The sequence below is a fragment of the Trichomycterus rosablanca genome, chromosome 9 (assembly GCF_030014385.1).
Source record: "Trichomycterus rosablanca isolate fTriRos1 chromosome 9, fTriRos1.hap1, whole genome shotgun sequence".
Classification (NCBI taxonomy): Eukaryota; Metazoa; Chordata; class Actinopteri; order Siluriformes; family Trichomycteridae; genus Trichomycterus; species Trichomycterus rosablanca.
Genome location: NC_085996.1, coordinates 38,102,590 through 38,114,282, shown reverse-complemented (window position 1 = coordinate 38,114,282; position 11,693 = coordinate 38,102,590). Strand labels below are relative to the sequence as shown.

Genomic DNA, 11,693 nt, shown 5'->3' with positions numbered 1-11,693 from the left:
AAGCCCCAGCATTGTAGAAGGCTATTAAAAGTAAAGTCAATTTTCAATGCTGATTTAGCGTAATAGTGTTGGTCAGTCTGTATCATATTCTTGAAAGAAAATTAAGATTGGTTTTCCATGCATTCACACTAGCATGTTCTGGGATTCAATTGAGTCTCATCAGTACACACAAGTTGGCAGCCAAATGATAAAGTATTGCAAAGGAATATCTTTGAAATATTCCGCATTATATAACTAATAAAGTAACTTGTAATCTAACTTAGTTACTTTTAAAATCAAGTAATCCATAAAGTAACTAAGTTACTTTTTAAAGGAGTAATCAGTAATCAGTAATCAGATTACTTTTTCAAGGTAACTATGCCATCACTGCACAGAACAAACAGCTAGGAAGAATCAGAAGCTGAACACACGGTACTGAAATCTGGTTTCGCTCTGATAGCGGAGAACTTTGAGGTGGGTGAGGTGCAGCGATGGTGCAGCGATGCTCTCGGCTCTTGCCGTTACTGCGTGTGGGTGGCGGCGGCGGCGGCGCCTGGGTAATAATATTGCTTCGCATAATGAGCCGCCGAGTGTTTCTCGAACGCGTCTTTCGCTCCCCTGCTGGTGTGTCCTCGTGTTTAAAATGCTGCAGCAGTTTAATGTCGTCTAATCTCCCGTTTAATGCACAGTCGTCTCATAACAGTGTTAATCGTTGTCTCTGTAGATGCCCCCGTCCCTAAGTCTGGGTCCTCGTACTCGGGTGGGCCTCGTATCCAGAGGCAGGAGCAGGTCATTCATGTGTCACCGAAAAAAAGCAGCCAGGTGAGTCAAGATGATTCTGGACATGATTTTTTTTTGTAAATTGGTAATTATTAATCGGTTAAAGAACAGTTTTGGATGTAGCTATCATTTTGTTTCATTAAAATGGAATGACTTTGACCTTATTACAAAATATCTTTATTTTTTTTTAGCATGCACATTTTAAAAAGGGAGTCACACACTTATTTCCATGTTCCTCCACTTCTGTACAGGCGCCTCGGGCTTCTAATCAGGGTCCTTACACAGTGTTTGAAGACCCGTAGACTAGTGGCCAATTTTGTCTGTTGCCTGCACTGCCAATTGTGCCTGCTAGTGGGCGCCCAGCCAGCCGGTAGCAGAGCTGAGATTCAAGCTTGGGGAGTTACCTGATTGTCCCCAAGATTTTGGATACAGTTTTAATAACTTGTATCTGGTTGGCTTACTAATGTTTATTTCTTCCCTTTCATCCTCTCTCTCCCGTTCTGTCTTCCTGCAGTCGGATGGCCCGTACTCCCACTCGAGCAGTAACACGCTCTCCAGCACGGCGTCCAGCGGAGCTCACAGCGACGACAAGTGGTACGACCTCGGAAGCGGAGGGCCGGGAGACTCGGCCGACCCCGAGCCCAACGGTCTGGGCGGAGGCGGCTACCTGCAGGGCTCCTCGGCCGACAGCGGCATCGACGCCGCCTCCTACGGGGCCCCTCACGGCAGTGCCGGCTCCCTCCTGGCCCCGGGCGCCGCGGCACCCCGAGAGAGGGTCGCCTCGCCTTGGCATGGCCCGTCTGATAGCTCCCGGAGGGTGCTAGAGAGGTCGCCTCCTGCTTCGGACTCCAGCGTGGCTGCCACGGAGCCTCCGACCACACGGAGCCCACCGACGCACCTGCTCATGCGGGACAGCAGCTCCTACAGCCTCAGCGACCTGACCTCCCACTCCAGGTGCTCCCTCATACACACACTGCTGTACTTACTAAATTACACCCTATAACAGGTCGTTAATCACCAGAAATGACTAAAATACTGTAAATGTTGTAAAAAATGTTTCAGTAAAGACCAAAGGCGACTTAATTAGCGGTTCTAGAGCTGAGAAAGTAACTTTTTACATTTTTTTTTATTAACATACAAATTTTTCCTGACTATGAGCTTGTTGGACATCCTGTTCCAACATAATAATTCACCTGTTAACCCTTTGCTTTGCCCCACAGCTCTCGACACTCGGGCAGCACCGCCGTGCTCGGCTCCAGCCACAACTCCCCCAGAGACGAGTCTCCTTCAGCCACCTCGCCGTCCTCTTCCTCCTCTCAGAGCTCAGTCTCTCCAGGGCCGAAGAGCTTCTATCCTCGCCAGGGAGCCACCAGCAAGTACCTGATCGGCTGGAGGAAGCCTGGTAGCACCATCAACTCCGTGGACTTTGGAGACACACGCAAGTAAGCATGAATCCTCATCAAATAACTCACACGAGACTCTGATCCTGTCACGTTAAACGTTTAGACTCATGAAATAAGAATACATACCTGTCTGTACAATTTGAGTGTAGAATTTGGGCACTTGGCTCATCTGTGTATTTATAGAGTGTCAATATGTCCGTTTTTTGGGGTGGACAGATTAGTTTTTCATCTGCCTGTCCGCAGTCCTCTTATGGGGTCAGATGCCCTCCTTTTTGTTCACCTTTTTGAGGTCTAATCTCCTCTTTTTTTGGGGTCTGATGTCTTCTTTTTTTGGGGTCTGATGTTTTCCTTTTTGGGGTCTGATGCCCTCCTTTTGGGGGACTGATGTCCTTTTTTAGGGTCTGATGTCCTTTTTAGGGTCTGGTGTCCTTTTTGGAGTCTGATGGTGATCCTCCTTTTTAGAGTCTGATGTCCTCCTTTTTGTCCACCTTTTAGGATCTGATGCCCTCCTTTTTAAGGTCTTATGTCCTCCATTTTGAAGTCTGATGGTCCTCCTTTTTGGGGGTCTGATGTCCTCCTTTTTAGGGTCTGATGTCCTCATTTTTGGGGTATGATGTCTTCTATTTTGGGGTCTAATATCTTTTTTGGGGGGGACTGATGTCCTCTTTTGGGGTCTGATGTCCTCTTTTTTAGGGTCTGATATCCTCTTTTTAAGGTCTGATGTCCTCTTTTTTAGGGTCTGATATCCTCCTCTTTTTTAGGGTCTGATATCCTCCTCTTTTTTAGGGTCTGATATCCTCCTCTTTTTAAGGTCTGATGTCCTCTTTTTTAGGGTCTGATATCCTCCTCTTTTTTAGGGTCTGATGTCCTCTTTTTTAGGGTCTGATATCCTCTTTTGGGGTCTGATATCCTCCTTTTGGGGTCTGATATCCTCCTTTTGGGGACTGATGTCCTTCTTTTTGGGGTTATGAAGTGGCCACCCTATCTATTATACTAGTCCACCACAACTGCTGAGGTTTAGATCTCAGCGGTGCAGTCATGCAGCTTGGAATCTACACATAAACGATGGTGGTGGTGGGGGGTCGGATATTCCCAAAATAGTAACGAAATAGTCCCGTAATGAAACCTGTATCTGGAGTAAATAAGTAAATATGATGTACATAACTATATTTTACAGTCTCTGCTAGTAAAGCTTGTTATGGACCATCTGTGGTACTTTTGTAGCTGTTCTGCTCAGGGCTTCAGACAGGAACACGCTAATCATTGTTAGCCATTCAAGCTAAGCTTGACTTTAACATTTTCATTTGCTCACTGTTTATTCTCCATTATTCCCTTTTACAGCCAGTATTAAAGCTAATAATCTATTATTAAATCAGCAGACTGTTGTAAAATGGTGAAACAGTTCATTTTTTATTGCTTATGGTAGTAAGACTTTAAAGAAAATGAATTAGCATAAATACATTTTTAATGCTAGTTTTCTGTTTGTCGCCTGTATGACATCGGATTGGTCAGGGCGCTGTCGCCACCTTGTGGTAAAAGGCGAGTATGACAGTTCAAAAGTGAAAATCACTAATCATGAATTGAACATTGATGAGCCAAATCTACGTGCTGTGGTGGTGGCGGGTGGGGGGGGGGGGGGGGGATCAGAAGGTTGTTGGCTCAATCCCCCCACCACAATGTATAATACTGCTCCTATTGTATATGTGTAAACTTAGTTATAACCCATATATTGTATATATGTTTTATCTATACTGATTTTATTATTATTGTTATTATTATTATTATTATGCCAGAAGCACAATTTACTTGTACTTTTTGTATATATCTGTCTGTCTGTCTATCTATCGTCTGGAATATCTATATAATTTAATGTCTTAGTTTTACATCGAGTGTTGAATAAAATTGCTTGTTTAATGTCTCGGTTTAAGCAGTGGGGTCTGAATGTGGACGTTTTATTTGCTGTATTTCAGGAGGCCGCAGGGAGAGGGAGCGGACGGAGTTCCGTCACAGACTCGGCCCTCCCTGAGAGACCTGCACTCACCTCAAGCTCTGGGCAAGTCTAATGTGGAGGAGGACATGAAGAAACTCATCACGCTGGAATGTCCTCCTGCCATCCACTACGAGGACAAGGTATCTTCACCTGGCATCATGGCAGCGGGACAGTTACAACGTCAGGGATGCGAAATGTACCAAATTCTTTTAATCAGTATTGAAGTATTAATAGTTGACGGTTAACTGCTATCCAAAATTTTTTTTATGTTGCATCTAGTGTTGGTACCACTAGATGGCAGACCAAAGTGTGCAGAACGAGGTTTAAGGCATAACAAATCCAAAATGTAATGTCCCCAAATGTGACCGCTGGCTTTCAGGAGGATAATATGAAACACTACCGTGAGTTTCATATCAGCAGGACCTTGGGCTTTGTTGAATTAAATGAACAGCTTGATACTACAATAATATGGAACAGTTACATTAACTTTTTTGGGATCCACATAGGTAAGAGGAGCAAAATGTGTCGCTATGTATAAAAGTACTGAGTAGAAGTGAAAGTTGAGCTGCTTCTGGTTTATAAAAAATTAGCTTTTTTTTAATCTTGTGTGCTAAAATTGGCTAACATTGGCTTACAGGTTCTTTACAATGTACATATAAAACAGGGTCACAGGTGGCTCAGTGCTCAAGGTACAAGACTAGTAATCTGAAGGTTGCCGGTTCAAACCCCACAATTGCCACTTTTGAACCTCTGAGCAAGGTTCTGCTGGATTTGAGCCACCTGGTGGACGCTGCCAATGCTTTTGAGGGCGAAGGGCGACCCCCACGCAGTAAGGCACTTTTCTCTTGTTTTGCCCTCTGTGATGGAGTGGCGACCTGCTCAGGATGTTTCCTACCTTTCGCCCAGTGAATCGGACCCACCCTGACCCTTGATGAGAAGACCGATTCGGTACGCTTAGTCCCTGGTTAAAAAGGGTAACCAACATTATCATGGGTAGTTAGTTACAGTACTGGTCACTACATGTGGGATTACAGACTGTACCACAGACCAGGGTTTTCCAAACCCCCCAAAAAATGGGTTGCACAGAAAAATAATAATTAAATAAACTTGTACCCAAAACGCCACCTTGTGGAGGCTTGATGTTACATCTTGTAAATCACAGTGAGACCAGATGGAGAAAGATGTGTTGTTTGTGTGGCCTGGGTCGCTTAAAAAAATTAATGGACAAAATGTGGGTTGCTGAAATAAGTGGAAAGAGAAGGGTCACAGAGAGGTTCTTAACTCTCAATTAGTCAAATTGTTTTTAATCATAATTGTAAGTCGGTGTGGATAAATTATAGTCATCTTGCATGATTAATTTATTATTATTTTCGCTAATTTTCTCTTTGTTAGTTTAAAAAAGCAGCAAAACAAGAGTCCTGATGTCCAACCTTTTTAACTTGAACATGAATATTATAAACGATGCGCTTTCTGAACCACAGACGACCTCCCCGCTCGCACGCGGCTTAAAATGGCTTTTTTAAATGTCAGTGCTCGAAAGAACACCAGACGCCATCAGTTCAGGAGGCCAGCGATTAACAGCAGTGCATGTCAACACGGTTCAGGGTTCAGGCCCTTCGAAAGGGCAGAGAAAGCAGTTAACCACAACAAACACCAGCCGAGAGAGTCCAGTACAAACTGATCCGCGTAAACACCACACAGAAACAGAAAAACAGAGAAATCCAGTATAGTAAGATTTCAGACATGACTGTTGGTGTCTGTTGCTTATTATGTCAAATTAAAACCTTTTCTCTTAGCTGGTACTCATGCTGTTAAACAGTGACTATAACTGCTGTTATTCTATCCTTGCTGGACTTTCCCTGATTTCTTACTCTTCACACCTTCTCTGTGTCTCTCAGCCCCTGCAGCCGTCCTGCTCCGGTGCCGCGGGGACGGGCCGGCGTTCTCTCCACCGCACCCTGTCCGACGAGAGTATTTACCGCGGCCAGCGTTTGCCGTCTATGGGCGACACGGCGCTGGAGCAGGCCCTGGCCAGCGACGTGCTCTTCAGCTGCTCCACCCTGCCGCGCTCTCCCACCACCCGCGGCGCCCCTCTCCGCAGACCGTCCTACAAACTGGGCATCAAAATGCACGGTGAGTAACTCGTAGGTGCCGCCTCACGTCGCTAAAGGTTACATTGCACCAAAAACAGCTAGGCTGAGGTACAGGAGTAGCTCCGTTTGACTTTCCTCATTAGTGGCACTTTGAAAGTACTTGGATCATTAAAAGTGGCCTTGTGGACTATATAGATAGACTTCAGAAAGGCAAGATTTCAAACATTATTTGATAGAGAAATAACATTACAAAAAATAAACCTGTCTCACCTGTTAACAGCCAAACAGAACTTTTTTGTATTAGTGGTAGGGATGTGCTACCAAAGCTGACGTCTCAAACTCACAAGTTTGAATCTCAGCTCTGCTACCAGCAGGCTGGGCATCTGTACGGACAACAATTGGTCCGAGGGTGGGAGTGTCTGAGCGGATTCCTCATAACTGCTGCAATTACGACCTCTGCTGGCTGATCCATGGTGCTGCACAGAGACGGGGGATAATGGAGATTGGTGCCTGACTCTCTGTGCGCGATACGGATCTTCATATGAACCTGCCTCGTGCAGGTGAAAAGAAGCGCTCGGCTGCAGCACTTGTGTCGGATGAGAGCGTTTGATAGTCACGGCTCTCCTTGGTCAGGAGTGGGGATCTGCAACAGTAGAGGAAGTAAAATGCGGATTGGGTAGTTGGATACGACTAAATTGGGAGGAAAATCAAGGTGAAATGCATTAAAAATGAAGCAGGGATGAACTTGCGAGACTTTAACATGTGCTGAAAATTACATTTGATTTATTAAACACTAAATATGTTTAAATATTCATTAGCCACCGTTACTGTACATCATAAACCCCCCAAATCTTTCTGATAATGAATGCCCGCTATTGTACGTCGGTGGGTAACGGGTCCCGGCGCCAGGTTACATGCCAGTCTGTGTAAGTGGACAGCCAGACTCGGAGTCAGCTGACATGCGTCGTGTGGTGTTTTCTCATTGGCCGTGGGTCAGGTGATCTCTCCGCGTCTGACACCTCTCTAGCAGAACTGAACGAGCGCCAGAGGTTACCGTCTCCAGAACTGGGCCTCATGCCCCTGCCGGACACGGACGCGGACAGCGGGCTGGATTGGAGCCACCTGGTGGATGCTGCCAACGCTTTCGAGGGCGAAGGGCGACCCCCACGCAGTAAGATGTTCTGTTCTGTTGTTTTGCCCCGTGTGTGTGTTTGTGTGTGCTGTAATGGACTGGTGAACTGGTAATGGTGTTTTCTACTGTACACCCAGTGAGTCAGACCCACCGTGACCCTTAATGAGAGAGCAACGATTCGGTACGCTTGGTCCCTGGTCAAGAAGGGTAACCAACATTATCATGGGGAGTTACAGTACTGGTCACTTGGCAGAGGAAACGACCACTAGGGGCGCATTCACATGAGAAGCAGCGAAACGGCTTTTGCGCCGACTGGAAAATCTGATTCTCACAATTTCTCAGAAGCTGGAGCTGTAACACAAGTTTAAAAGTGAAACGGGGAGGAAAATCCAGATAAACACAGATACATGTGGAGCTGTAACCCTGGATCTGACGCTTATTCCACACTAACACAGATTTGTCTCATATTCAGACTTTGATGACGATTTACCGCACCAATCAAGCCAAGCGCTGAACAAAGCGTCAGTTTGTCACGAGGCTCGCGGTTTTGTCGCTTCTCATGTGAATGCACCTTATATGTGGGATCACAGGCTGTACGATAGACCAGTGGATCAGGTTCATATAAGATATAATTTCAAGGACTGTTGGGGGCGGGAGGATTTTAAATAGAAGAACTATAGAATGGAAAATCAGTGTGAATCCTGAGCTTTTTTCGATGCAACGAGACGCTGCTCCCACCTAGTGGTGATTGAAGACAATAACACTCAAAGTGTTTTGGAAATGTAATTGCTCTTGTAGTGATCTCTAATTATTTATGCTTTCTGTGCGGCCCGGTAATAAATGACCCCGGTGGTTGAGGACCACTGCCATAGACTATCGTGCTGTGGAAAAAAGTGTTTTAGTGGGGTTACAGTGCATGTCTCTGTGTAAAGCATTTAAGATTTATAACGTCATCGTTAACTCGTTACTGTCTCTTTCTTATCTGCCTTTCGGTGGCATGGTGGTCAGTGGGTAGCACTGTCACCTCACAGCAAGTAGGTCCTGGGTTCGATCCCCAGGTGGGGCGGCCCGTGTCCTTTCTGTGTGGAGTTTGCATGTTCTCCCCGTGTCTGTGTGGGTTTCCTTCAGGAGCTCCGGTTTCCTCCTACAGTCCAAAGACGTGCAAGTGAGGTGAACTGGAGATACTAAATTGTCCATGACTGTGTTTATTTCATGTTCTTTGCTTCTTTCACCCCGTTGACTTCTCTGCTCCCTTTTTCAGTTCAGAGAGGGTTCATGTTCAGTTCTCAGGACATCAGTCATCGTGCCGAGAGCTCGGTGACTCCGCAGCAGCTGGAGCTGCAGGCCGTACCCCACACCCGACTCTCCCCCAGGTGGGTTCATGTCACTTCTCACAACCTTATAGTGACTAAACTGATCAGGATAGATGCTGAGAGAATCCTCTGTGCTCCTCAGTGAAGGGCCTGGTGGTTTTGGGAAGGTTTCTCAGCTCGAGGCTCTGGTCAAGATGCTGCAGGAAGATTTAAAGAAGGTAATGACTTTTATAAAATCCTTAATATTATTTAATCTACCTCGCAGCCGTAAAAATAAAAATATAAAATGGATCAACCGTAACATTAAACCACCTCCTTGTTTCTACACTCACTGTCCATGTTATCAGCTCCAGTTACCAAATAGAAGCACTTTGTAGTTCTACAATTACTGACTGTAGTCCATCTGTTTCTCTACATGCTTTGTTAGCCCCCTTTCATGCTGTTCTTCAATGGTCAGGACCCCCACAGGACCACCACAGAGCAGGTATTATTTAGGTGGTGGATCATTCTCAGCACTGCAGTGACACTGACATGGTGGTGGTGTGTTAGTGTGTGTTGTGCTGGTATGAGTGGATCAGACACAGCAGCGCTGCTGGAGTTTTTAAATACCGTGTCCACTCACTGTCCACTCTATTAGACACTCCTACCTAGTTGGTCCACCTTGTAGATGTAAAGTCAGATGTAAAGACGAGCGCTCATCTGTTGCTGCTGTTTGAGTCGGCCATCTTCTAGACCTTCATCAGTGGTCACAGGACGCTCCCCACGGGGCGCTGTTGGCTGAATGTTTTTGGTTGGTGGACTATTTTCAGTCCAGCAGTGACAGTGAGGCGTTTCAAAACTCCATCAGCGCTGCTGTGTTTTATCCACTCATACCAGCACAACACACACTAACACACCACCACCATGTCAGTGTCACTGCAGTGCTGAGAATCATCCACCACCTAAATAATACCTACTCTGTGGTGGTCCTGTGGGGGTCCTGACCATTGAAGAACAGCATGAAAGGGGGCTAACAAAGCATGTAGAGAAACAGATGGACTACAGTCAGTAATTGTAGAACTACAAAGTGCTTCTATATGGTAAGTGAAGCTGATAACATGGACAGTGAGTGTTTTAACGTTAATAATTTAATAGACAGTGTGTAAGCGTGTGGATTTTGTCTCTGCAGGAACGAGAGGAGAAGCTGAAGCTGCAGGCTCAGATCAAGAGGCTGTGGGAGGACAACCAGAGGCTCCAGGAGGAGTCGCAGAACTCGGCTGCCAAACTCAAAAAGTTTACAGAGTGGGTCTTTAACACCATCGACCTGAACTGAGCGTGTCTCGGAGCAGCAGGGGGTCGTTCCGCGCCCCTCCCCGGAGCTCCCTGCTGTTCTGGGTGGAGGCGATACAGGGACCAACACAACCGACGCCTCCGTACACGCGGCCCAGCATCCCGTAACCCGTCTGTGACCCAGAAACGTCACTCCTTTCTTCTTTTCCGAGACTTTTCTCTTCATTTCCTCCGGACGGTCCCGGTTTTCGTTTTCAGGAGACGTCCGCCCCCTTCTGAAGATGAGGAAGGTCGATTCGGGGATCATTTTCCTGCTGTAAAAGCTGTCTTGTGAAGTATTGCTGGCTCACTGTGCTTTTGGAGTTTGTGTTTCTCCTTCTTCCTTCTTTCTCTCTGTTTTTTTTTTTTTTTTTTTTTTCCGAGCCTCGTTTATTAGCGAGGCCGGTCGAGCGGGAGGTACAATCTGCGATCTGCAATGCAGCAGCACAATCAGCCATTAGCATTTCAAAACGAGGGAGCCGCGTCCTCCCGAGGTGCCGCGGGAGCGAGTCGTTTATTCGGGACGACGCGCCGCCTCGAGGGTTTCATCTCGGCGTTTTTTTTCACAAGCAATAGCAGGAAGATCGATGCCACCGGACTTGAATACCATGAGCTTTCGGATCGAATATAAAAGCAATTAGGCATCGCAGGCCTGCGGTACGAGCGCCGAAGACTCTCCAGCAGACGTGGGATCTGAAGACTTTTTTTGGGAACAATTCTTATTTATTTTCTTTGTATTATAAATAAATTAGTTGCTATATGCATACAGTACATCGGTGTTTATTTTCAGACAGAGGTTGCTCATTATTTCGATGTTTTATTTGAGTTGATTTCATTTCAGCAGAGTTCCGCTTGACGCCGAGTATCTTGTGTGCTTGTGGTGCACCAGCCTGCTCTTGTTGTGTTGTTTTAGTGCCATCTAGTGGTGAACAGTGATTCCGCATTCTATTTCAGTTTGTGTTTATTTCTTCCCGTGGCCAGAATTAGACCATCGTAGTTCGTGTTAGACACAGGTAGAGGTCAGTACGGTCATTTCAGCTTAATCTGGAGAAGCAACGAAGGCCCATAAAGGCTTAAAAACCTTAAACGAACATTATTATGACACAGTAACCAGATATTCTTCTGGTTGAGATCTCACCGTGGTCCTGTGTGCGTACGTCACAGGGTGGACAAATCACTAGCCTGGGTCAGTTCGAAAGGCTGTTAAAATAACGTTTACTGGCAGTTCTGACCAGAAAAAACACCTCACGCTCCCGGCCAAGTCGGCAACATGTCCCTGTTGTTTATTAATGCCTAAAAATTGGCTGTAAATTGTAGTTTTTTGTTAATACGAGGGTTCTTCAGAAAGTTTCCACACTTTTTAAACTCACTTTTCTACATCGTCACGTTCCGATGCATTTTTCGCAGGGTCGTACTAACTTTTTAATGCCATCAGCAAAAAAAAATGGTTGAGCTCGTAGCCACTGATGCAGCGCTGCTTTCACATCATCACATGAAAATCTTCTTCCCCTTAAAGCTTCTTTGAGCATCCAAAAAGGTCTCCTGTCTCTCTCAGTCTCTCAGACACGACTGATTACTCCTCCCACCCTCACCGCTTCAACCAAAATATGAAAGTGCGGAAACTTTTTAAAGATCCCTCGTAATATAGTTTGAATCTCAGCAGAGCCACTGACCTGACCGTGTGTCCACACAGAC

The 11,693-nt window shown here is 45.9% G+C and overlaps 1 protein-coding gene across 3 annotated transcripts; it reads left to right on the top strand.

Moving 5' to 3' along the window:
* Positions 1-308: 308 nt before the first annotated feature.
* sipa1l1 (signal-induced proliferation-associated 1 like 1) lies at positions 309-10,769 on the top strand. 3 transcript variants are annotated; one of them, XM_063002380.1, is made up of 10 exons: positions 309-603; positions 704-801; positions 1,274-1,713; positions 1,980-2,201; positions 4,133-4,292; positions 6,051-6,285; positions 7,276-7,416; positions 8,639-8,750; positions 8,833-8,908; positions 9,859-10,769. In XM_063002380.1, exons 1-10 carry the CDS (start codon positions 471-473, stop codon positions 10,000-10,002), a joined length of 1,761 nt encoding a protein of 586 aa, XP_062858450.1. In that variant the 5' UTR covers positions 309-470; the 3' UTR covers positions 10,003-10,769. The 3 variants fall into 3 exon arrangements, with proteins under 3 accessions (XP_062858450.1, XP_062858449.1, XP_062858448.1); XM_063002379.1 differs by having other exon boundaries at positions 7,273-7,416; XM_063002378.1 differs by having other exon boundaries at positions 7,243-7,416.
* Positions 10,770-11,693: the final 924 nt, after the last annotated feature.